The sequence below is a fragment of the Danio rerio genome, chromosome 4 (assembly GCF_049306965.1).
Source record: "Danio rerio strain Tuebingen ecotype United States chromosome 4, GRCz12tu, whole genome shotgun sequence".
Lineage (NCBI taxonomy): Eukaryota > Metazoa > Chordata > Actinopteri > Cypriniformes > Danionidae > Danio > Danio rerio.
In genome coordinates this window covers 4,674,827-4,702,500 of record NC_133179.1, presented here as the reverse complement: position 1 = coordinate 4,702,500, position 27,674 = coordinate 4,674,827, and the positions used below count along the sequence as shown (strand labels likewise).

The 27,674-nt window shown below is 36.9% G+C and overlaps 1 protein-coding gene across 4 annotated transcripts in view; it reads right to left on the bottom strand.

The window, feature by feature from the left end:
• ano2b (anoctamin 2b) overlaps positions 1–27,674 on the bottom strand; it is a 90,574-nt gene that overhangs the window by 14,177 nt on the left and 48,723 nt on the right. For all 4 annotated transcript variants that reach the window (XR_012401622.1, XM_068219697.2, XM_009299978.5 and 1 more), the window contains 6 exon segments: positions 15,978–16,052; positions 15,321–15,522; positions 14,205–14,316; positions 13,914–13,971; positions 10,989–11,089; positions 2,859–3,004 (listed from right to left, as the gene is read on the bottom strand). Coding sequence is in view for 3 of the 4 variants with exons in the window: in XM_068219697.2 (XP_068075798.1) it covers positions 2,859–3,004; positions 10,989–11,089; positions 13,914–13,971; positions 14,205–14,316; positions 15,321–15,522; positions 15,978–16,052 (694 nt within the window). In the remaining variant the exon portion in view is untranslated.

The following is a 27,674-nucleotide window of genomic DNA, read 5'->3' as shown; positions in this document are numbered from 1 at the left end:
ACTATCGTTATTCAAAATTCAAAGGGGGCTAATAATTCTGACTTCAACTGTATATAGTAAATAGTAATCATGTGCACGACATCACTTTTTTCATAAAATCACATTTAGTAGTTTGCATAGAGACAAAAATTATGCTGTTCAGTGCTTTAAAAGGCTGAAAGAATAATCAAAATGCATTTACAAAAAAAAGTTAGCTTCCATAGATCAAATAACATCCCAAGAAAGCTACACCAATCATCACGACAATTGAAAAACCGTCGCTAATTTGGCGACTCTCTCTTTCTGATTTGACACAAAGCTTTATAATTTGTCAATCAACAACAGCACATGAAACAACAGCCTTGTGGGAAACAGCATTTCCTTGATTGACACATGACTTTTTTGGGGGTTTTTTTTGTGTCCAACCAGCAAACAATGGCTTGGAGAGCGATCAGGCTGCAGGCGATCCTACATAAACATCCACATGGGACAGATCTCTTTCTCCATCAGAGTTGTTTTCACAGTATGTAGGTGTTGATCTTCCACCAGGGTCTGAAGATCATCTATGCTTTCTCCCCGGTCGTTTCTTTGATTCATAAAGTGTCTTAAGCACTTCCTTGTATGACTCTTGGGGGAAAAAAATAGACACTCTGTTTTACTTGGCACTAGATTAAAGCATCCATACATTTTTTTTTTCGAGATTCCGAGAAGCAGGTTTTCTCACGCACAAGATGTTGTGCAACTGGTTGACACTCCAGGGACTAAACCGTCTCACATCATGTTACTCCAAGCAACAATCATGACAGACAACCGCAATAAACTTGATGGATCACAGACGATTTTGGAGCTGAATTAGATTGTACTAAAACAAACAACGGTGATGTAACGATAGACTCATGTCAGGATTCGGGACAGGATTCTATACACGATTCTCACGTCACAATGATACTCTTAGAACTCATTCACACAGAACACGTCTTTGTTTCTATAAATGAAGTTTCACGAACTAATTTCGAGAGCAGCACGTGATATGATTGACTACAGCTGGCCACTCATCTACACTCATTAGCTAGCCAATCAGATCGATCCAAACCCTCTATAAGTAACCTAGCTAAGAACTACTCCCTTATCTTCGTTTACCCGAAGAAACCCCCCATCCACCCCTTCTCCTCCTTTCCTCTTTTGCCGAGGGGAGCTCTCGAGAACACTTGATCTCATACTCCCCTTACATGCTCTATGGACCTGGCGGGAACCCTGGCCTCCACTATCTCCGAGCTCAGGGTTCTCTCCCGGGACAGCATGCCAAACCTGCTAAGAAGTTGTCAAACAGTATCTAAGTGTGAACTCTTGAAACGCGAGATGTGGTGCTCAGGAATGGGTTTTAAAAAGCAGAGCGTAGCACAAAGTCCACGTGACGTAATATTATGGAATAACAGTCACGGAGACTACCACCAAACTAAAAGCAAATCAAAACACTAGTGTCCAGGCCTGGCTCTCTCATCTTCCACTCCTCCATGAGACTCGAGAGAAGAGACAGGTGAAGCACACAGGTGACGGTCGTTAGCACTCATGTTATTAGCCTCACGCCCCATTTTCTTGGGGCGTCAGCGTCAACGCTTCCCATTCACTTTGAATGGGTGACGTCAGGCGTTGCCGAACTGCATTATGGATCCGTCGGCTTCACTTCAGAGGCGTTGCTCGCTGCAGAAGTAGGGACTAGCTCAACTTTTCAAGAGCCGACGGAAGCGTCAGCTTCATTGGCTGACGCTGCTATGACAATCGCGTTAGCCCCAACTTCAGACACGCCTTCAGTCAAACGTTGACGCTGAAGCCCTGTGTGAATTGGGCGTCACATGCCTTCAAGGCTCTCTACGCCCACCCACCCCCCACGCTACACTCACATATCCATAACTATATATATTATTTATTAATAATAACAAATACAAACGGCGGAGCAGTGGGTAGCACGTTTGCCTCACAGCAAGAAGGTCGCTGGTTCGATCCTCGGCTCAGTTGGCGTTTCTGTGTGGAGTTTGCATGTTCTCCGTGCGTTCGCATGGGTTTCCTCCGGGTACTCCGGTTTCCGGACATGCGGTACAGGTGAATTGGGTAGGCTAAATTGTCCGTAGTGTATGAGTGTGTGTGTGGATGTTTCCCAGAAATGGGTTGCGGCTGGAAGGGCATCCGCTGCGTAAAAAACGTGCTGGATAAATTGGCGGTTCATTCCGCTGTGGCGACCCCAGATTAATAAAGGGACTAAGCCGACAAGAAAATGAATGAACAAATACAAACGTAGCTATAATCAATTATTCATACCCAATTCCCAAAAATCCTTCACTTCTGCTGAACAATTCACCATATATTTTGGCATAGTCCATAATAAATATTATAGCATTTGTGTACTGCATCATATTGTGGAACGAGTATACACCTCTAATGGACAAAGCTAAAATATTGACTGCTTAGAGACAGGCTTGTGTAAATGCAGGATGAATAATAGTAATTGAAGTTTGCATTGGTGTTTAGCTTTTTGCTATTTGCCTCGGCTTTCAGATCTTTTGTACGACGCCTTCATGTCAACTTACATAAACACTCAGTCACTTGTGTATCCCTGCACGCCACATCCCGTATATCCCTGCTAGCAAAAAAAAATAGAGCTGCTTTTTCCTGACTGTAAACACAGCTGTAAAACAAATGCACAAGCTGCTGGCCTAATTCTCAAGCTCATACATTATTTCTACCTAAATGTTTGTGATATTTTGTGAAATCCGAAGCATTCCTCCAACAATAAATCCTGCCGGAGGGGATGAGCTTGCTTTAACCACAGGTTTTCTCTCATCGTTTGACCTTAAAGACACGTTTGCTGTTTTTGGACTTACTCATCTCCATGTATTCAGGTGTGAGTCCGTCAAACGGCTCCAGGTCGTAGTCCATGTGCCACTGTTGGCGGCGGCCCGGCTGCTCCACAATCTCCTTGGGCTCCCGATCTTTGTCTTTTAGCGTGCGGCACAACTTCTTCAGCTTTCTAAATGAGAGAGAGGCAGAATGTAAACACACAAACCGTTGCTATAAACTCGACCTTGCAGCCAAATTGACCTACATTTGATAGCAGGTGTCGGTTTGACTTCTAAAGAAAGGCATATGGATTTTTGGCAAACACATGATTTTTTGATAAGATGTATGTGATTTGTTTATGTAAAGGTCGTTTATAATTATTACTATTGCAAAATACGAGGCTGGATGTTTGTCAGAATGCAAATTGATACCACACGTGAGCAAACTGAGACCATTTTATTTAATAAAATGTCATATAAAATATGATAAAATGTAATCATTCGTGTTTATTTTGATAAACTACTAACAAAGTCTCTTTAAACGTTCAAATATGATTATTGTTTACATTTTAGTTAATTATTTTTTCTGAAAGACGACCATATATCTGTTTAAAATATGTAATGCTTCATACCTTTAATATTGGGGGAAATAAATAAATAAATAAATGCATATAAATAAATATTATTAATTAAAATAAATCAATATATAGTGTAAATTAGAAGTTATATATATATATATATATATATATATATATATATATATATATATATATATATATATACTTTTAATTTCTTTTAATTTATTTATTTACATTTTACATTAATATTTTATTAAATAAAACACAAAATGAACATTTTTACTTGAGCCAAGACACACACACATTAATTGCCAATCCAGATGAATGATAATAAGTTTGAGTTAGGCTCTTATTTATTTCCATTGCTGTGTATCTTGATATTAAAATTTATAAAACTAATTAAAAACTAATACTATTATTTAAAAAACACTTTAGTGTATAATTTGGATTTTTGAATAAGAAATCAATATTAGATGCGTTTTACTTTTTATTATGAGAGTTCTTTACATGAAGATGATCATATTTGTGAATCTGTGGTATCTATAAGGCTGAAACCCCCCTGCTTTAACATCACGATATCGAATATTGCCAGGAAAACATCACTCATTTTTCTAATATTAAAATTGCTTGTGGCATCTGAGCTTTAACTTAATTTAAATTCCTCAGTGTGTGATTCAGTTCAGTGATCTGGCATGAGAATGAACTTGAAATGGCATGAATCTTGGCCAGACGTCTCGAAGATTTACTGGTTAAAAACACACGCAAGACTATATAGCAGTACAGAGGCAGATTGGTACTTTTGATACACAGAGGAACTCTCTGGAAACATAATTATTATACAGAAATGCTCCCTTGTTTCATATTTTCTTTCAAACCACACTGATATAAGCCTGTCCGCTCCAGCCTGATTCCACGAAATAGAGACAAACTAAGGAATTCAAAGATTCAAGCTGTACAGATCATTTTTCATCCACACTGTTAAAAATAAAAGTGTTTTAAAAGGGATTTTTCCACACACTATAAAAAAAAAAAAAAAAAAATATATATATATATATATATATATATATATATATATATATATATATATATATATATATATATACAGTAAATTAGCAGGTTTTTGTATTTTGTGATTCATTTGTTTTATTTCTCCCCATTTATTTATGCTTTTGAATTGCATTAAGTGACCTTGATCTTTCTTGCAATGCCTTTTAACCTTAAAAAGTAAAAAAAGTGACTTTTGTTGACATTTTAAAAGGTTTAAAGTGATATATTGTCTGGCTTTGTGTTGTATAATACAAATACAAAACCTTGTAATAAACTGACAATGCATTTTCTATTATTTTTAGACCTATTTCAATATATATATTATTTCTTATACATTATATTATTTCAAACTACTTCATGGAATCCTCAATTGCAATGAAAATTGCAGTCTATTACGGTAATGAATACAGTTACAGGACAATCATGGCTGCACCAATATGGGAAATTTGGCTGATTCCGATATACCAATATTGGAAGTTGATAACCTAAATATGGCTGTAAAAACCCATAAAGAACTGATTTTGTTTCATTTTTAAAATCATAACTGCAGAAAACATGGAAACTGCATGGAAAATCTATTATTGTTTTCACAAAACCATTTTTAATTAGTCATATTTTTGTCGTCTATTCTTCATGGTGAAAAACGTGAAGTGGATCAACTAGTCAAAATAATGAATTTCTTATTAACCTAGGTCTTTCTTATTCTTTCTAGGTATGTCTTTTTTAAGTGAAGTTTATTTATAAACTAATTTCGAGAGGATCACACGCTTATGATTGACCACAGCCGGTCCTGCATTAGCTAACACATCATTAACCAATCAGATGATTCTTAAGTCACCATAAATAACCAGAGTTTCTTACTTCAGTTTTCTTTGTCTTGACATGTTCTCCCCAGGTTCCCCGGTCTCCTCCCACCGTCCAAAGACATGTGAGATAAGTGAATTAACCAAATTGTCACCCTAGATGAGCTCTAAGTCAGCAGTATATCTCTCCATAGCAATCCCTAATTGGTCAATAGCCATAAATGAGTAGGGGAGTTCTCGATCTACCTGATCTCTAACTCCCCTCTCTCGCCCTGCTAATGGGGAAGTGGGGGGGAGCCCCGAACTCAGGGCTCTCTCCTGGAACAGCATGCCAAACACACTTTACAATCAATCATCGGCTAAGTGTGAACTCTTGAAAACAAAATAGCATTTATCTGCCATAATCCTAACCCTAAACCTAACTTTAATTCTGGTATGTGCACTAATATATATTATGCATAACCTATGACAAAGATGTCAAAAACTTGGAGGAAAACAAACCCCATTCACACGGATCCAGGAAAACGGCTTAAAACGCTGCTTTGTGCATCAGTAAGTGCTGATGTGACTTTGTAAAAGACTGAGTATACATGCACACAACTTTATTTTTTTGTAATTTGCACCAAGATGTAATTTACATGGGGAAAGTTTGTTTTTAGGCCACCAAAATGTCAAAACACCTACCAAGTTTTCCACTTTCAGCTGAATGCAGTGTAAATTGCCCGCAAATCTCTCAATTCAACCCAACATTGCACCAAGCATTACTAGCAGTGTCTAATATTGCTGTTATAACTCAAAAACACCTGACAATACCTAAAAGAGCAGGTGGAGACCACAGGACCTTTGTCGGTTAGTGGAGACCATAAATAACTAACAAAAGTTGGTGTTTACAGACCACCAAATTGTCAAAAGGCATGGCAATTTTCCCACTTTCACCTGAAAACAGTGTTCAAATTGCACCTAAATCTTTCAAATCAATGCAAAAACCCAACAATGCACCTAGCTTTACTAGCAATCCCCAATATTGCTGTTATAACTCAAAAACTCCTGACAATACCTAAAAGAGCCGGTGGAGATCACAGGACCTTCACCAGTTTGTGGAGACCATAAATAACTCCCAAAAGTTTGTGTTTTCAGGCCACCGTAATGTCAAAACACATTACAAGTTTTCCACTTTCATCTGAAAGCAGTGTATAAATTGCCCCTAAATCTCTCAATTCAATGCTAAAACCAAACAATGCACCTAGCATTACTAGCAGTGCCTAATATTGCTGTTATAACTCAAACACACCTGACAATAACCAAAAGAGCAGATGGAGATCACAAGACCTTCATCAGTTGGTGGAGACCATAAATATACCCCAAAAGTGTGTGTTTTAGGACCACCAAAATGTCAAAATGCATGACAAGTTTTCCATTTTCTATTAAAAACAGTTCAATGCTATTATAGCATTACTAGCAGTGTCTAATATTGCTGGTATAACTCAAAAACACCTGACAGTAAATAAAAGAGCAGGTGGAGATCACAAGACCTTCATCAGTTGGTGGAGACCATAAATAAACCCCAAAAGTGTGTGTTTTAAGACCACCAAAATGTCAAAATGCAAAACAAGTTTTCCACTTTCTATTAAAAACAGTTCAATGCTATTATAGCATTACTAGCAGTGTCTAATATTGCTGCTATAACTCAAAAACACCTGACAGTAAATAAAAGAGCAGGTGGAGATCACAGGACCTTTTTCGGTTAGTGGAGACCATCAATAATTCCCAAAAGTTTGTGTTTTCAGGCCACCGAAATGTCAAAACGCATAACATTTTTTCCACCTTTACCTAAAAACTGTTCAAATTGCCCCCAAATCTCTCAATTCAATGCTAAAACCCACCAAAACACCGAACATTGCTAGCAGTCCCCAATATATTTCTGTAATAACTCAAATACACTTGACACAGATCACAAGACCTTCATCAGTCGGTGGAGACCAATAATAATTCCTAAACGTTTGTGTTTTAAGGCCAACAAAATGTCAAAATGCATAGCAAGTTTTCCACTTTCAATTGAAAACGGTTCAATGCTAAAATCCAACAATGCACCCAGCGCTATTAGCACTCCCCAATATTGCTGTTATAACTCAAAAACACCTGACAATACCTAAAAGAGCCGGTGGAGATCACAGGACCTTCGTCAGTTAGTGGAGACCATAAATAACTCCCAAAAGTGTTTAGAGCTATAAGACAAACCTCTCTTAAACCCCTTATTAAACTGTCTGGGATTTCAAAGCCATGAAGAAAAGGTTGCTTGTTTAAGTGGGCTCTGAAAAGGAGAAAACTTGAAATAATGGCCCAAGTTATAAAATTCAAGAGCTCAACAGGATAGCTTTCACTATAAAAGCATTTTAATTGCTGCCATGCGATCGCAGCCACAAGGTATGTTTTGACCCAATTTAACCTGAGGATTTTTTTCTAAGTCGTTCCACGTGCATCACTTGTGTTTAGAGAGTCCTCATCAGGAGAGCAAGCACGAGAGCATGACAGCTCACATTGAAAGCAGCCAAATACAGTGGACGAAATGCTCCATGTGGTCCATCCGTCTATAGCCTATTAACGCTCCCGATAAAACCCCTTCAAATGCATCTGCTGCATTATTTAGTCTCCAAAACTACAGCCTTTTCCAGCACATTACTTTTTAATGCATGCTTTTGTATCATAAGTGCTTTCCTCCATCCGTGATAAAGCTCTCGTTTACCAGATGTTGCCATGCATTTGCATTTGGGAATGCGCATCGAGTCACACGCGAACCTCTACTTGTGGTCAATGACAATTAAAACAGATTTGAAAAAAAAAGAAGCAGCCTTTTGCATGTTATCATTGGTCTGCGGGGAGATTAGATGGGTTAAGTAGGTCAGGGGGGATATCGAGTCGTCCTCAATCATGGTTCAGTTGCTATAAACCCCACTTCTGCGTGTCCCCCTACCCACAAAATAAAAAACAGAAGCTCAAGATGAGTATTCATAGAACTGTAAGGGAGAAAGTGTTGGACTGCAGTTTTGCATCTTAAAGTGGCCCAATTATGGTTTGTGCTTCTCTTAAAAAAAGGAGTCATTGGTAACTCCAGTCTTACTTCCTGTGCATACAGGATTGTAACAACAACAACATAATAATGGAATAAAGCCACTGTTACTGCTTGTCTGAGCTGAAATGAATATATGGTTATGGGTTTTTGGTTTCTAACTCATGCTATAAATAGAAAACTAGTTGCAACTGGGCCATCTGACCAATCAGCTTGGTATAGTTATGTGACCAATCACAACAGACAGGGCCATCTGACGAATTGTAATAATTGCAGTCATCTGAAAAAATCATAACAGACTTTTCAATCTGACCAGTTAAGAGTAGACATTGGCCATCTGACCAATTGCAACAGACTGGCCCATTTGACAATCACAAAGGACTATTTGATCTGACCAATCAGAGCTGACATTGGCCATCTAACTAATCACAACATTTTAGCAATCAGCTATATCTGCAAAACCCACTCCCATCGCATTCCTCCTCAGGCTCTTCTGCGCTTTTATCCACGAACCCTCTTTACTTTTGTCAGTGACTCAAACCCCCACCCCCCAACCCCTTCACTTTCATCCGAAACCCTCTCAAAATGTTGTCATAGGGCCAGTACCGGCCAGCGACGCCCCTGAGAGCAGGCTTTGACAATTTGACCAACCACAATAGATTGGCCCATCTGACAATCACAACAGACTGACCGGTCTGACCAATCATAATTAATTACAACAGGCAGAGTCATCTGATCAATCACAACAGATCAGTCAGTCTGACCAACAACAAAAGACCAGTCAATCTGACCAATCACAACAGACCAGTCAGTCTGACCAATAACATAAGACCAGTCAATCTGACCAATCACAACAGACCTCTCAGTCTGGCCAATAACAAAGGACCAGGCAATCGGATCAATCACAACAGACCAGTTAATCTGACCAACAGCAAAGTACCAGTCAATCGAACCAATCACAACAGACCACACAATCTGACCAATAACAGAGGACCAGTCAATCTGACCAATCACAACAGACCAGTAAATCTGACCAACAACAAAGTACCAGTCAATCTAACCAATCACAACAGACCAGGCAATCTGACCAATAACAAAGGACCAGTCAATCTAACCAATCACAACAGACCAGCCAATCTGACCAATAACAAAGGACCAGTCAATCTGACCAATCACAACAGACCAGTAAATCTGACCAACAACAAAGTACCAGTCAATCTAACCAATCACAACAGACCAGGCAATCTGACCAATAACAAAGGACCAGTCAATCTAACCAATCACAACAGACCAGTCAATCTGACCAATAACAAAGGACCAGTCAGTTTGACCAATCAGAGCTGCAATTAACCATCTGACAAATCAAAACACACAGAGTAATCTGACCAATCACAACAGAGCAGGGTCATCTGACCTATCAAAACAGCTTGGCCATTTATTTAGGGAGGTTTAGAGAGACCGGAAACCTCAACCAACCATCTCTACTAGTGTTGGGAAAAAGGTGATGTTGTAGTGTATCTAAAAAGAAAATGTACATGCTTCTAAATAATAAACACAACGTAGGGGATTTCTAAAACTAAATTAGAAACCTTTGAAATAAGGGCATTTTACTGTAAGTACACTAGAGAAGCTGTGCGATAGAAAGGTCAACTGCAATGACGAGTTTCTGGAGCATGCCATAGACTTGTTGGCGCACTACACAGGCTTTATACAAGCTCACACATGGTTTACAACTAGAGTACGGCCAAACAAGACAAGAGAGGAAAAGAGGAACATTAGAATAGCTGTCAATCATCTGACTGAAGATGCTGCTGTAGCTCTTAAAAGGACATTTTTTGGGTTGTGTACAAATGAGAGATATAAGTTGAGCCGCAGGCAGCAAGTGCTTTGAGTGCCACCTTGGCTTGGAAAGTGTGTTTTGTGAGTCACTTTTAAATTGACCGAAATCCATGACTCTGAGTCACGCTATGAATCATAAATAATTGTGTTCCTGCTCATCAGATAGCTCACGTTCAACAGGATGTGTCATTCTGTAGTGCACACATTAAAGAGATTTACACCGAAATGGATGCAAAAAATCACATTGAGAAAAGGTTGTTCTTGCAAAGAGAAATAGGTTAAAAAGGGATTCTGAATGGCCATGAGTTACATGTCCATTGAGCCACCCATGGGAAGTCATGTGCCAGATTCCTGCAATCTTTGGTATGCATGAGAAATAATGCATGCATGCCAATCGCATTAGAAACCATGCAGCACACATGACACCTCAGATGATTTGTCTGTGTTTACAAGTACAAACGTTACTCCATTCAATTCCACAACCATAAGTCACAACGATTTGCATATTATCTTGTTTGTTAGTGACATGATGCATGGCTTGTGCAAACATGTGTACCAAGACTGGAATCTGGCTATTTGAAAACAAAGAAGAAAGTTTTGTCTGCGTGCAAAGAGAGAGTAAAAGGAATCGACGAAAGGAAAAACTAGGCATTGGAGCAGACAGTGGGAGCGAAGCCACATCACCCTCTCAGGATTTCCTGTTGTTATAAACCAACTTCGGGCAGCAGCGTTTATTGTTTATCTGACGCAATGATCTTCCTAAGGTTTCTAGGTAAAAAAGCTATTGTGTTCAGAGGTAGAGCTTGTTTTATGAGATCCACGGAGACAAGCGGGAACTTACGGAATGCCGATCTCGAAGACGTTGTTCTGAATAAGCTGCTTCCCCAACATGATGATGCTGAGCTGGATGCAGAGCTCAATTAGACAGCCACCAGGAGCACACTGGGAAAAAGAGTTACATGTTTTTGGGATATTGAAAATGGTTGCAAAATGTGCAAACAACTGTGATTTTTTTCGAATGTAAACATTTGGTGATTTGTGATCCTCAACTATTTTTTGAAATTGAATCAGAGACGTATACGTCATCTGAAAAGTGCATAAAGAACCTTGCATTAATGTATGGTTTGTTAGGAAGGCACAATATTTGGCAGAGATGGAATTATTTGAAAATCTGGAATCTGAGAGTTCAAAACTAATCTAACAACCCAGGCTCATTATGGATACGTACCCATGTCTACATTTCTGGAGAGCACAAAATGTATCCCAGGAAGTACTTTTTTTTGCAGTTTTTGTTTACGGGAATCAATCAGAGCCCACTCTACGCTTTTTCAGATCTCAAATTGCTCTCACGATTGCCATTCGTGCCTGCTCTTCTCATGTAAATCAACCAGAGGGTGCTGTCAGCTGACTGACTGACCGACCGATTGATAGTCCCACCCATCGCCTTCCCTAAACTCAACCAATATTATTTTCAATAGCACAGATTGACCCACCCACCCTTTCCCTAAACCCAACCAATAGTGTTTTCAAAAGCACCGATTGACCTACCCATCACCTTCCCTAAACCCAACCAATAGTGTTTTCAAAAGCACAGATTGACCCACCGACCCACTTCCCTAAACCCAACTAATAGTGTTTTCAAAAGCACCGATTGACCCACCCACCTCCTTCCCTAAACCCAACCGATAGTGTTTTCAAAAGCAGATTGACCTACACATCACCTTCCCTAAACCCAACGGATAGTGTATTCAATAGCACAGATTGACCCGCCCACCCGCTTCCTTAAACCCAACCAAAAGTGTTTTTGAAAGCATCAATTGACCCGTCAACCTCCTTCCCTAAACCCAACCGATAGTGTTTTCAAAAGCAAAAAAAAAAAAAAAGAAAAGTCCTTGTGGCTGTCTGATTTTTACCACGTTTTCAGATCCTACCATGTTCTCACCCTGCTATAAGTCCGCGGCGAGTCAGCTGGTAGACTGAAAATAAACAAAAGCCGTCGGCGTCATCATACCACCCTGTAGCATTCATTTTAAAGACGAAATGCAGCCATATATACCTCTGGCTGCACAATTCGCACTCTCCAGAAATGTGTACAGGGGTGCGTATTCACTTTGAGCCTGGTTTGTAATCTAAATACTGAGAAAATCATCTTTAAAGTTGTCCAAGTGCTCTGTAATGCTTAGGCCCCGTTTACACTAGTGCGTTTTAGTTTGAAAACGCATAAGTTTTGCTACGGTTACGCCATCCGTCCAAACTACGCCGGAGTTCTCGAGCACCGAAAACGGAGCTTTTTGAAAACGCTGGAAAGGCCGTTTTCATTCTAAAACGCTGCTGCTCCGTCTCAGTGTGGATGGGGAAAGACGGAGACATCTGAAAACGGAGGCGGGGCTGCCGACGTTCGCCTATCTGATTGGGGCTTTTCCTCAATATTAAGTAGCCTAACACACACAGTTCAGTCTCGCATCATCTTCTTGTAAGTTAAGACTTCGCAAGTTTGATCAAGGCTGCAGTCTCCCCCTTCTCAGTTTGATATGGAAAACATACCGAGGACACGCGTAAATCTTCAAAGGGAACAGTGTACTTTATAACTTCATTCACATCACCTTGGCTACGTTGTTTCACTTTCTCAACAATAAAATGTAAACATGATTTAAGGAACTGCCTATTTTCTTTTTAATATTAGCAACTTAACAGACAGCAGAAATGTTGAGGCGGCATATATGAGCGTTATCGTCACTGTGTGGATATTTATAACAAAACGGAGCCTATAACAACTGTCTCCTTTCAATTTCAGTGAAAATACAAAACGCACCCTCTCTTGTGTTGAATATCAGTTTTAATAATCGATAATTTTAAAAGTATAACATACAATAAGTTTATACATTGTAGGAAATAAAGGCAAGCGATCAGTCAATGTACCTGGATTAATCATTAACTTATCTTTGCGCTTAACCAAAACATTTTACCCGTGAACAAGTAACTTAATAGATTCCAATGACCAAAGTCAGGGAATTGGCCTATGTCGTTAGATAAAGACAACAACATGAATGAAATATCACGTTTAGCAAATATAGCGAGATTAGATCCAGCGGGAGATGCTTGATGAGCAGTCCGACAAGCAGAGCTCTCATCTGGGTAGAATGCTGGAGCGCTTGCCCGAGAGTGTGTGTGTGGTCACGTGATGTGCGTTTTCAGCGTTTTGGTGTGGACGGAGAGCTGTTCAGAAACGCTGGGTAAAACGCGAGTGTGGACGCGGATCGTTTTCATTCTACAACGCCGTTTTAAAACTAAAACGCACTAGTGTAAACGGGGCCTTAGTTTCTATATATTTACAGTAAAACATATGCAAAACAATCATTTTGACAGTGTTATTTTGGCTATGGCTAAGAATATACATGTGCACCATACAGTAAGACTGGTTTTGTGCTCCAGGGTCTCATTTGGTGAACTCTTTTGTCGACTACTGTTAGTTTATAAGAGTTTTTAGTTACAGATTTGGGAATTTGGTGCATGTTGCGTTCCTGAATGCACGTTATAATCTATTCAATGTTTGAATTACTAAGAATTGAGCCACTGCGAAAGACTAAAAACACTGAAAAATGAGCTGCTTGAGTGAAAAACAACACAGTGTTGCACTTTACTCTGAGACAAGCAATGCATATTTTTTAATCACTCCACTCACATTTTCTAGTTCATTTTTGTAAATCATCTCATGCTGAACATGATATCTTAGTGCTAATTAATCATTTCAAAAAATCATACTCACTTCTTCCATTCGATAGTCATGAAAGACATATACATAGTCACCAGGGCGGCCCGCAAACCTGTAAAAAACACACACACACACAATTCTTGGTTACGGGATATGTCTTGCCCCAAGACAGTCAGTGCCAAGGGTCACATGCCTGTCTTATTTGAAGCCAGATGTTTGTGCAGCAGTCAGACTTTACGCCAGAGGCTGAATATGTGCGTGTTTGTGTGCTTTTCATTATCTCCCACAATTAATTATTATGATTTTTTAATGTTTTGGGGCTGAACTTGGCAAATGTCCACCTACCTCCCTTTGAAGAAGGCCACGTAAAAGATCGGTGCATAGGCATTCATGAACTTCAGGACGAAAGCCTTCAGAATCAGACGCTCTTCAAAGTTGGTCTCAGTTTTCGGGATCTCTGCAGACACATGAAGTGATATTATGTAGGATTCAGAGAGATGAGTTCTGGATAGACCGCACGCAGTTTGAAAAACCTGACAAGTATAATTAACATGGGTGGCTAAAAATGTGTCCCGGCATGTTTCTCTTTAGCAACTTCTGTTCAGCTGGTCGTAAGGTTAAAAGTCCTATAGACTCCTGCTTCCTGGAATTAACATGCATTTGCAGTGATCCCGTCGCAAGTGGTCAGATGAGAGCATTTCCACCTGGTGTATTAACACGGACTAAGATGTGTCTTGTGAATACTTGTGTTTGGATTTCTCAGTTTTATTGGTCACACTCTATATCACTTCCAGAGGAGCGTTTAATGTGACGCATGAGTATTATTCAATGAACGAACCCATGTTGTGCAAACTGCCATTGGCCGAGTTAAATGACCAAAACGAAGACAGGCATTCTGACACATAATGCACATTTTTAAAGCATATTATCAGACTTTAGCATTGTTTTTCAGACAAGTATGCTCACTCAGCCTGTTCCTTAAATATCTTCAAACATATTATGGTATTTTTATGCTTTAGAAGAGTCTAAAACTTAACACACAGCGCCTTTAAGGATATGTTGCCAATAACATCAGCATGTACGTTTGAGGAGAAAACGCCCAAGTTCCAGCAAGTCATGGTCATATTCAAACAGGCATGAATTAATGAGTTCAGAAGTAGGTTAAAGCATTAGAGTGTATGTGGTCAGACTTTAAGAGTGAAAATCAACGAAGTACAGGAAAACCCATGTCTTATTCACGAGACGATAACACACGCTTTCTACTTCTCCACAGAGGCCCTCATTTATTAAAACATCTCTTAAGGAAATCTCGATGATGGCTAACTGACAAGCCCGGCTTTCTGGCTCAATCAAAGATTCATGCAGTGTTGGTGGGGTGAAGAAGGGCATCCGAAAAAGAAAGTTGACCAAAAGTGAGTAATACTGAGGCTGTGCGATATGGGTGGTGCTGGTAAAACTCACCCAGTTCTGTTAGCCAGGCAGCCACCATGCCATAGATTTCATCCAAAATGAGGATGACCACCAGGTTGATGATGACAGCAGTGGCTGTGACGGTCACCCTCACGTTGGATTTAACATCAGGGTCTGGGCTCATAGCCATAAGGGCGGAGATGGTGATTCGGTAAATGATGACGCTGAAGACTGCAGAGCACGTCACTCCAAACTACAGGCAGAGAGGAAGAGAAATCAGAAATATGGCCCAGTATGAACACAGGAAAGGAAGGATAGACTGCATAAAATGCTTTTTATCTTGTTTCTAGTCCAAATATTTATTTTTTTTAAATCAAGAAGCATTTTATAGATGAGAAAAAATAAATCTAAAGAAATAATATGCCCAAATGAAGTGAGTTTTTCCTTAAAACAAGGAAAATAATCTGTTTATGGGATTAAGGTTAGCAAAATAATCTTGTTTTTCCTTTTGATGTATTATTTTGCTTACCACGTTGGCGCTTTATTTTGCTTGTTTTAAGGAAAAACTCACTTAATTTTGACTTATTATTACTTAAAACAAGACAATATTGTCAAGAAATGCATCTTGATTTAAGACTTTTAGATATTTGGACTACAAACAAGAGACAAAAATCTTCGTAATGTATTTTATTGCGGTGTAATGCTTACCATGAACAGAATGGAGGAGATGTTGATTAGATATCCAGGCAGTCTGTCCCTCCATGTTAGCTTCTCATGTCCAGTCTGTGAATGGAAAGAAAGATTTGGAGATATTTAAGGAAACTGCAATTATTTTTTTGATTAGTTTAATGTAGAGATATATAAACATCCTTGAATTGAATGTGCACAGTTAAAACAAGATTAGAAACAAGATTTATTTTTCTGTATGGCATTTTTGCCTTGATTTACTGATAGTTTATTAAAATGTCATTCAATGTAAGGACTGTTTACATATGAGGAAGTGTTGCCAACTTTAGAACAGGAGTCATTTAAAGACATTAAAAGACTCACAGCACCAGCCACCAAAATACAAATTAATTATCATTCATTTTTAAATATTTAAAGTGTCACTATCCTTCAAAATCACTAGATTTTGCTTGTTCATCCTTAAAAAAATGTCAAATTGAAACTAATCAACTTTACTCCCATCACCCCCCCCTGAAAAATACAAATTAATTATCGGTTTAAACATTTAAAATGTGTTACTATCCTACAAAATCACTAGGTTTCACCCATTTGTTCCTAAAATGTTTTTTAATGTTTGAAAATAATCAACTTTACTCACAGCACAGCAAGTAAATACACATGGATTATTCTTTTAAACGTTTAAAAAGCGTCACTATCCCTCAAAACCACTAGGTTTCTATCCATTTGTCCTTAAAAAGTTTTTAATAATTGAAAATAATCAACTTTACTCGCAGCACAGCCCCAAAATACCAATTAATTATCATTTTAAACATTTAAAATGTGTCACTATCCTCTAAAACCACTAGGTTTTACTCATGTGTACTTAGAGTTATTATTAATTAATTATTAAAATGTCATTCAATGTAAGGACTGTTTACATGTCAGGAAATGTTTCCAGGCAACTTTAGAACAGACATTTAAGGGCATATTAAAAGACTCACAGCACAGCCGCCAAAATACAAATGATATATCATTTTAGATATTTAAAATGTGTTATCGTCCTTTAAAACCACTAGTTTTGTCCTTAAAATGTTTTTAATAATAAAATGTTTTTAATTCTAACAATTGTTTTTAATAATTTAAAATAAACCAATAGGATTTCCTATTTGTACCATTTATCCGTTATGAGTTATTAAAATGTTATAGATATCAAGAATGTTGCCAGGCAATAATTGAAGGTTTTAATATTTAAAAATAATATTTAAATAACTTTTTAAATACCTGTCCACTTGTGTTTTTAATGTTTTAATAAGAACATAATTCTTTATTACATCAAAACGAAGATATTTGGACATTTTATTTTGACTAGTGTCATATAAAACACACAAGAAGACATTTTACTAGCATTTAATATGGTTTATATGCACATTAAATTTATTGTTATGCATATATGACGCATATACAATATCTTATGTCTGTATTTTATGTCAAGAATGTTCAGATATTTTATTGAAACACTTGAAAAGGAGTTTTAAGAAAAGCAGTGTTTGCATGCACGCATTCTGTCTTCTTGGGAGCAATGCCTCTTTCATTTTTACCTCAGTTGCTTGTGTAGTGACCTATTAGGGAAATGATTTAACCAGGCAAAACGTTGTACAAACATGACAACAGTAAAGCCATTAACACCCGTCCTTCCTCTACAGTAAGTTCTGTACATTCCGTACATTTAATGACACATAATATTTCCAAAACATCCGGCCAACACCAGGAAAATATTCCAGAGAGCAAAACGACCTAAAACGTTTCTTATGCGTTTAAATCAAACCTCATCAAGCCGAAAATAACCACGAGAACCTTCGGAAAACTTAAGACTGAGGGTGGTCCGTTCCCATTAGGGTTGCTCTTCCTTCATTGTCAAGCTCTGGACGGTGGATCAAAACATATGTTCCTCGGTGGAATACACGTTACATGACAGGCACGAGAAAAAGCGGATTCACATTGAGTTCTGCGGAAATCGGAGGGAAATGAATTAGCAGGCCACAGGAATGTTAAGAGGCGGCTTCTATAGCTTTCAAGTCATAAATAACATCCCTGCAAAAATCTCATTACCATCGTGTTTGACAAGCAAGCTTTCCGAAGAAGCAAGTGCACAAACAGTTCTTACTGTTCACTATCTGGAGCTGTGCTAAAACGAAACAACTGATGTGTGGCGTTCATCTGCTCATTAACCTGAGGTTACAGAACTGTCAGGTTTCAAAAGTAAAAACTTCAACTCTAAATCTTTATAGAAAAAACTAAGCTTTGAGGTCGTTTAATAGTTGACATTGGGCAGTATCTTTACATTAACAATAACCAAACAAAACTGAAAAAAGCTTCTCAATATTTGATGTAAAAATGTTTCCATCAATATGTTTACGACCTCTCTTCTTATTCATCAATCAAAACATTTCCAACTCCTCCAGGTTTTAGCAATAAAATTCCAAGAAGCATTATTAATGCATTTTCAATAATAAATAAACTTTCTCCCCCAGTTTCAGCGTAATGCATTCTGGCCTTATCTGTGCTGATATACGGAGTCCTGCATGATCATAATTTGGCCAAAATGCAATTTTGCTGTCTGCACGGCTTTGCATTATGAGCATGCCTGTGTTGCTGTCTAGTTAGGCAGCTCATTAGGGTTTGGAACAGATCCCATCTCGTATTTGTGGATGAATGGAGATTTAGAGGGTTTTGAAAAAGCCTCGGTGGCAAATGCTGACACTACACACTGAAAATATATCCACCTTCTGCAATTAGGCTCATTATGAGGAAACAGCACCACCTAGCACAGTGCATGACTAAACCCATGCACTCAAAGACCTGTGGAGTGTAACCAGGCCCAGCGTTTAACATGCCACAGCTTTAGAATAACAAATGTGGGTCATGCAATTGTGCCGCTTACGGGCTCAGCACACAAACCCCTACCCCTATAATGAGAGGAGCTTCAGCGCTCATGCATTTAAGATGCTACGCTGAACAAAAATGACCTGACCTGTTCTTATTAAAATATCCAAAACACAAGTTATCATAGAAAAGTTGATTTATTTTTAATGATTCAAAACTGTTTTAAGGACAAATATGTACAACATAGTGGTTTTAAAGGGTCATGACACATTTGAAATGTTTAAAATGATTATGAATTTGTATTTTGGGAGCTGTGATGTGAGTAATTTTGATTTTTTTTCAATTTTAAAAACTTTTTGAAAGACAAATTTGGTAAAATATCGTGGTTTTGAAAGATAGTGACATTTTAAAAGTTTACAATGATAATTAATTAGTATTTTTTGGCACTGTGATGTGAGAAAAGTTGATTATTTTCAATTATTAAAAACTTTTTAAAGATAAATTTGGTAAAATCTAGTGGTTTTGGAGGGTAGTGACACATTTTAAATGTTTAAAATTATAATTAATATGTATTTTTCGGGATGTGCTGTGAGTAAAGTTGATTATTTTACATTTTTAGCAACTTTTTATGGACAAATGGGCAAAACCTCATGAATTTGAAGGATAGTGACAGGTTTTATTCGTTTAAAATGATAATTAATTTGTATTTTGGCACTGTGATGTGAGTAAAGGTGATTGTATTTAATTATTAAAAACTTTATTGGTGCAAATGGGTAGAACAGAGTGGTTTTAAAGGATAGTGAGACATTTTAAATGTTTAAAATGATAATGAATTAGTATTTTTGGCACTTTGATGTGAATAAATTTGATTATTTTAAATTATTAAAAACTTTTTATGGGCAAATGGGTAAAACCTCATTAATTTGAAAGATAGTGACACGTTTTAAATGTTTAAAATGATAATTAATTTGTATTTTGGCACTGTGATGTGAGTAAAGTGATCGTTTTCAATTATTAAAAACTTTTTTAGGGACAAATGGGTTCAACATAGTGGTTTTAAAGGATCATGACACAATTTAAATGTTTAAAATGATAATGAATTAGTATTTTTGGCACTTTGATTTGAATAAATATGATTATTTTCAAATATTAAAAACTTTTTTAAGATAAATTTGGTAAAATCTAGTGGTTTAGGAGGGTAGTGATGCATTTTAAATGTTTAAAATTATAACTAATGTGTATTTTTCGGTATGTGCTGTGAGTAAAGTTGATTATTTTACATTTTTAACATCTTTTTATGGACAAATGGGTAAAACCTGGTGCTTTGAAGGATAGTGACACAATTTAAATGTTTAAAATGATAATTAATTAGTATTTTTGGCACTGTGATGTGAATAAATTTGATTATTTTCAATTATTAAAAACTTTTTATGGACAAATGGGTAAAACCTCATGAATCTGAAAGATAGTGACATGTTTTAAATGTTTAAAATGATAATTAATTTGTATTTTGGCACTGTGATGTGAGTAAAGGTGATTGTATTTAAATATTAAAAATTTTATAGGGACAAATGGGTTCAACATAGTGGTTTTAAAGGATAGTGAGACATTTTAAATGTTTAAAATGATAATTCATTCATATTTTTGGGGCTGTGGTGTGAGTAAAGTTGATTTTTTAAAAAAAGCTTTTTACTAACAAATGAGTAAAATCTAGTGGTTTTGAAGGACAGTGACACATTTCAAATGTTTAAAATTATAATTAACTTGTATTTTTGGGGCTGTGATGTGAGTAAAGTTGATTATTTTCAAGTATTAAAAACTTGTTTTAGGACAAATGGGTAAAACCTAGTGGTTTTGAAGGAATGTGACACAATTTAAATGTTTAAAATGATAATTAGATTTACAAAATTTGAATTGGATTAAATGGATTTACTTTTTTTTTCAGCCAAGTGGTTGCAAACAATTTACATGTGATGGATTTAAACCAACAAATTAAGTTGAACATGTTTGTGTCCTTAAATTCAGCCCATATAAATTGTTTACAACTACATACCTCGAACAAAATGAGTAAATCCAATGAATCATTATTTCAGCTTATTAGATCACCGTGATTCTCTCTTATTCAGAGAGTCACACTGTGCTGCAGGACTTCATGTGAAGTTCATAGGAAGTGTCACTGCATTTGGCACAAGGATAAAGCAAAGCGTCAGATACCACAAATATGCTGCCAGGTGCCATATGCATGTAATAAATACGCTGGAAATACTGCTATAGGCTTAACTCAGAAGTTACTATTAATGGATTTTACAGTTACAAAGAGTTAAATGAGAATTCCAAAGCAAAAAAAAGCTAAATGTATTCAACTTTCTGATATTTTAAACAACATTTTTCCCTGTTTTTGCATTTTCTAGATGTACAGTTGATGTCAGAATTATTAGCCCCCCTGTATATTTTATTCCCCAATTTCTGTCTGTTTTTTTCCAACACATTTCTAAACATATTAGTTTTAATAACTCATTTCTAATAACTGATTTCTTTTATCTTTGCCATGATGACAGCACATAATATTTGACAATATTTGAAGATACTAGTATTGAGCTTAAAGTGACATTAGCAAATGACTTAACTAGGGTAATTAGGCAATTCATAACAGTGGTTTGTTCTGTAGACAATCCAAAACAAATATTGCTTAAGAGCGCTAATAACATTGACCTTAAAATGGCTTAAAAATAATTAAGAACTGCTTTTATTTAAGCCAAAATAAAACAAATAAGACTTTTTCCAACCGATAAAACATTATAGGAAATACTCTGAAAAATTCCTCTCTCTGTTAAACTTAATTTGGGAAATATTTGAAAAAGAAAAACACTTCAACCGTATTTTTCACAGTACAAATCAGTGCAGTACGTTTATATATGGGAAAAGCATGTTTAGGCAGAGCAGTACAGGAGGATTTGTAGTATTTAATGAATGTGGGCCGTTTGAATTCGGATGAAATCTGTGAATCTTTCCACGTATTTCCACAGCCGCAGATTCCGTGCAAGCTTACCGATAGCAAAAAAGCAAAACAAAAGGATGCAGAGGAATGGAATTAATTATTCATGCAATCAGACACATTATGAAAACTGTAAAAGAGAGATGAAGTCGACAGGTGGCACGCTTTTTAAATAATTAACACTTTGTATTTTTAAATTGCAGATTTGACGCACTGAGAAGCGATGCCGAAAGGAGCCATGAAAAAAAAAAAACACCAATTCCAGTTATGTAAGTTTTTGTTTTTGTCATTGTTCCTGTGAGTTAAACTCAAAGGCAGGGAGACTTTAGGAGCAGGTCAGTGCACTAACAAAAACGTGTGAAGGGAGATTCATGTTTAGTCATCTGCTTGCGTGATGGTTGTCTGAGGTCAGCAGTTATAGAGCGGATGTAGATTAATTCAACTGCAACTGCACAGATGTGGGTTTCCACAGATGCCCCTGTGTAGGACAGCTGTTGCATGGAGAAGATCACTTCCTTAAGCTTAAACAGAGATGCTTTGCAATCCTTTTTAACTTCTGGTTTCTTGCCGAAGACAATATAATAAGGAAAGATATTGTTGTTTTGACAGTTTACGTACACTCTCAGAAATAAAGGTACACGATCTGTCACTGGGGTGGCACCTTTTCAAAAGGGACAAATTTGTACTTAAAAGGTGCATATTAATACCTCAAGGGTACATCTTAGTACCTAAGTATTTTAAGAGAAACACTTTTGTGCTTTTTAGGCACTAATATGGACCCTTGAGGTATTATTTGGACCTTTTTAGGTCAAAATTTTTACCTTTTAAAAAGGTAACACCCCAGTAACAGATCGCATATTGTTAGTTTTGAGAATAGATGATTTCACTCTTGGGAAAAACTTACTATGATTCCTACAATACAAATTGCAATGCTTTTAAAGTCTTTGTGAAAGATCAGATTTGAATCGTAACATGACAGTACACTCTTAAAAATGAATATGATACCAAACACATCATTGAAAGGCTCTTTATGGGTGCTTTCACACTAGCACTTTTGGTCCGCACCTGGGTTTGTTTGACATCATAGAAGGGTACGTTTAGCTAAAGTGAACGTGTCTTCTGCGCACCCGTTAACCGTACCCGAGTCTGCCTGAAAGAGGTGGTCTGGGGTAAGGTTCATGCGAACTCTGGTATGGTTCACTTCTGATGTGAATGCCATCGTACCAAATAACAAAAGTGAGCCGCCAACTGCAAAACAAACCATCGTTTTCATAACATTCGTTTGTTTGTGTGTGTGTGTGTGTGTGTCTGTGTGTGTGTCTGTGTGTGTCTGTGTCATGTTTCATATCTTGGTGATACCCGTGGGACAGAGCCAGGGCAAACACAGTGATGTCTGCTTGTCTCCTCCAAAAACCAAAACCAAAAGCTTTAGTTAAAGCAGAATGACCGTGATGTGCAGGTGTCTTTCTATTTAGGTGCTTGCTTTCGTGACCGTCAACTAGCAGTGGTTGTAAACAAAACGACGGCTCGATGACGCAAGCGTACCGGGGGTTCAGAAGGAAAAAAGACAGTATGAACACAAACCAACCGAGGAGGTTGCAGGGGGAGACAATCGAACTTGGGCAAATGAACCAAGTGTGAAAGCACCCTAAGAAACCAAAAATGGTCCTAAGCCATCACTGTGAACTCTTTTTAGAACCTATAATTTAGAACCTTTTGTACTGTCAATAAATTCAAAACTAACCATATGGTTTTGTTAGCTCGCATCGCTAGTTTTGTGGTTAGCAATTTATCTTATCATGTCTTTCAGGAACAAAAAGTTTGCCCTTGTAATCTTTAATTGAAATCTAAAAAATGCACTTCCTGTTTGTTTTCAGTTAAATTTTCAGATCAAGTCTGTCTGAGAGATTGGGCGTGGCTAATATACTTGATTACGCCCCTCCCTGTGTTAAAAACAAACAGAAATGGTGAGGAGGAGGAGTCTGTTAGTTTGTTATGACTCTCCCCAAACCCTTTTCCTGATCTTTTTGAATGACACGCCTACTTTACTACATCCAATCAGCTCGCAGTATAATAAACAAACCACACCCACTATTTTCTCATTTAATGTTCCGTTTCTCTATGAACTGCATCACAATACAGAAAATAAAAAAAGAAACGGTCACAGCTTCTGGTTCTTGTGGATTTTAACGGTTCTTAATGAAGCTATCGGTGCCAATAAAGAATCTTAATTTTTATAAATCTAGAAAAATTATTAATTCATTCATTTTCTTGTCGGCTTAGTCCCTTTATTAATCTGGGGTTGCCACAGCGGAATGAACCGCCAACTTATCCAGCAAGTTTTTACACAGCGGATGCCCTTCCAGCCACAACCCATCTCTGGGAAACATCCACACATACACACACACTAATCTACGGACAATTTAGCCAACCCAATTCACCTGTACCACATGTCTTTGGACTGTGGGGGAAACCGGAGTACCCGGAGGAAACCCACACGAAGGCAGGGAGAACATGCAAACTCCACACAGAAATGCCAACTGAGCCGAGGATCTACCCAGCGACCTTCTTGCTGTGAGGCGAACGTGTTACCCACTGCGCCACTGCGTCGCCCTTAGAAAAATTATTAAATCAACAATTTTTGGTTCTCCAAAGAACCTTTCCGTGTTCATTTATTAAAACAATCATTGATTTATTTGTGTGAAGAAATTTTTTATCACCTAAAGAACCTTAGTTTTAAAGTTTTTGTGCAGTACATACTGAGGATAAGGAGTTTTAGGATGCACAAATGAACACTGGAGTCTCTATAGACTGCCTATTCAGTTTTTCACACCGATAACTTCAGTCTTGTGCTTGAATCTGCCACTATGCTGACACATAGGCATTTGTAGCTCCGCCTTCTTTTAAAAAGAGCACAATCTAATTTGAATTTAAAGCGACAGTCATCAAAACAGCACAATTAGGATCAAAGCCTAAAAGGGTCAGTTTTAAAGCGTTATAAAACATTATCTGTGTGATATTTTGAGCTGAAACTTGACATATACACTCTAGGCATATCATAGTCTTATTTTAAATCCTGTAAAAAGAGGCATAATTGATCCCCTTTAAGAAACTGTTCACTGAAAAGCTCTTGAAGGAACCCAGAGCAGTTCCTATACTTCATCACAGAGAAAATAAATCACTCCTATAGCAAAATCTTCACCGATGAGACTTCATGTCAACCTGACATCACCCCCGCTGACATGGAAATGTCAATGGGCTCAGGTTTTGTTAGCGCCTGGTCAGCAAATACTCCCTCACAAGCACATTCGGACAGCCCACCAGCATCCCAGCAGGCCCACGCTAATCCCTTTGGGAAATTAGTGACAGGATCACCAGAGCGGGGATTTCCTCCACGACCATATGTCGCTCTGCAGCGATGCCGTGTTCACGTTGACGTCACCATACCGGCCCGTTCTCTCAATCCTCCACTATCCACAATACTGTAAGCCCGAGACGAGTGCAAACAAAACCGGAAGCATGCCAGCGCCCACGCTAGCAAACCCATAACACGTAAGCTGCCACACGATGCAGAAGCATTAGTGAAGCCATCGCATTTGTGGCTCAACGGTGAACATGTCAGAATGCACTGTGAGAAAACATCCGTATTTTTGTGTTTTCTATTTATTTATGGTTGTGAATTGCATTATGGGATGTTGATTTCAGCTCTGTCAACTTTTGACATGGAAAATTCAACTCTACAGTTTAACAAAGTGCCTTTTATTAACATTTAAGTAGTCTGAAATCATATAATGTATAAGAGATACAGTGTTGGACAGTAGCGTTGCTACAAGTAGTGACGTTTCCAGCTTAACTACATTTCTCAGTAGCTTGGAGGTAATGTTTCAACTTAATAAATCAAATAGCTTTTTTGTAGTGAAGCTATTATTTAAGGCAAGCTGCGCAGTAGCGTTGACACAAGCTACATTTACCGATCGCGGATCAATAAGTGACGCACTGACGTCCACTGAGCTGTGTGGCCGGTGTCTAGCTGATGAAAGTAAATTCATATGATGGCAAGAATGACAATTTCTTCTTCTTCCTGTTTTATGGTGGTCGACAACAAACTTTTTAGTGCGTTACTGCCACCTCTTGCTCTGGTTGGTGATGTCTCCAAACAATCATTGGGCTGACACTAGAAAATTGTTTGATTGAAAGATGACTGAGGGAGAGGTATATATATATATATATATATATATATATATATATATATATATATATATATATATATATATATATATATATATATATATATATATATATATATATAGTTGAAGTCAGAATTATTAGACCCCCTGAATTATTAGCCCGGTTTATTTTTTTTCCCCAATTTCTGTTTAATGGAGAGCAGATTTCTTCATAACATTTCTAATCATAATAGTTTTAATAAATCATTTCTATTAACTTATTTATTTTATCTTTGCCAAGATGACAGTAAATAATATTGGACTAGATATTTTTAAGACACTTCTATACAGCTTAAAGTGACATTTAAAGGCTTAACTAGGTTAATTGAGTTAACTTGGCAGGTTTGAGTAATTAGGTAAGTTATTGCATATTGATGGTTTGTTCTGTAGACTATCTAAAAAAAATTTGCTTAAAGGGGCTAATAATATTGTCCTTAAAATGTTGTCCTTAAAATTAATAACTGGTTTTATTCTAGCCGAAATAAGACAAATTAGATTATCAGACATGCTGTGAAAATTTCCTAGCTCTGTTAAATATGATTTGGGAAATATTTAAAAAAAGAAAGAAAAAAAAAAAAGAATTCAAAGGGGGGCTAATAATTCTGACTTCAACTATATATATATATATATATATATATATATATATATATATATATATATATATATATATATATATATATATATATATATATATATATATATAGTATACTATATACTATACTTGTTTCTATTTAGTACAGCATATTATTTGCAGTAAATAAATATAAAAAATATTTTAAAATTAAAGTAAAAAATTCTATTTTTTCTCTCTGATGTTGTGATCTTTGATTCATTTTTGGGTAAATATCATATTCATTTGTGTAAATGGAAAAAAAAAATGCAGGCCCTCTTTTAAGGTGTTTTCATTCTGAGGGAGGGAGAGTGGCTTCAAATACTTCAGAAACCAAAATAAAACAACTGAAGTTTTTTGTCCTTTAATTTCAAAATATTTATTATTATTATTATTATTATTATTATGTTATTTTCCTTTAGTGTATTTTTTTGCTCCTTGTTGTTATTATTTTTTAACGGAGCATTTATTTATTTATTTTATTTTGCAATAAAATAAAAAAATAAAAAAAATTTTGTAATAATAATAATAAAGAGAAGTCTGTAAATAAATAGAATATGTAGTGTCGACTTGTTACAAAGTTTTTTAGCATAATATGCAACACCAACCCAGACAATATATCACTTTAAACTATTGAAAATGTTATTAAAAGTAACTTTTTTTGAACTTATCAAGGTTATAAGGTACTGACAGAAAGATCAAGGTCACGTAATGCAATTTAAAAGCATAAATAAATGGGGAGAATTAAAAATAATAATAAAAAAATATGAAAAATTGCTGATTTATTGATATTTTTTACAGTGTGGTGGACTGACAGCCACTTCTAGGATCTTTAAGAGTGAGAAAAAGGCAGAGGTCCATTAAGAGCGGCTTGACTCGAAGATAAAGTAAAGACGAGAATAATCTGACGTGAGCCCCATCTGACAGATTTGAAATCCCTTTAAAACACACTCTCATCTCCTTCCAGCTCCGCGCGCAGATCTGAGACCACCAGACCAGGATTACACGCTAAAGAAACCTACATG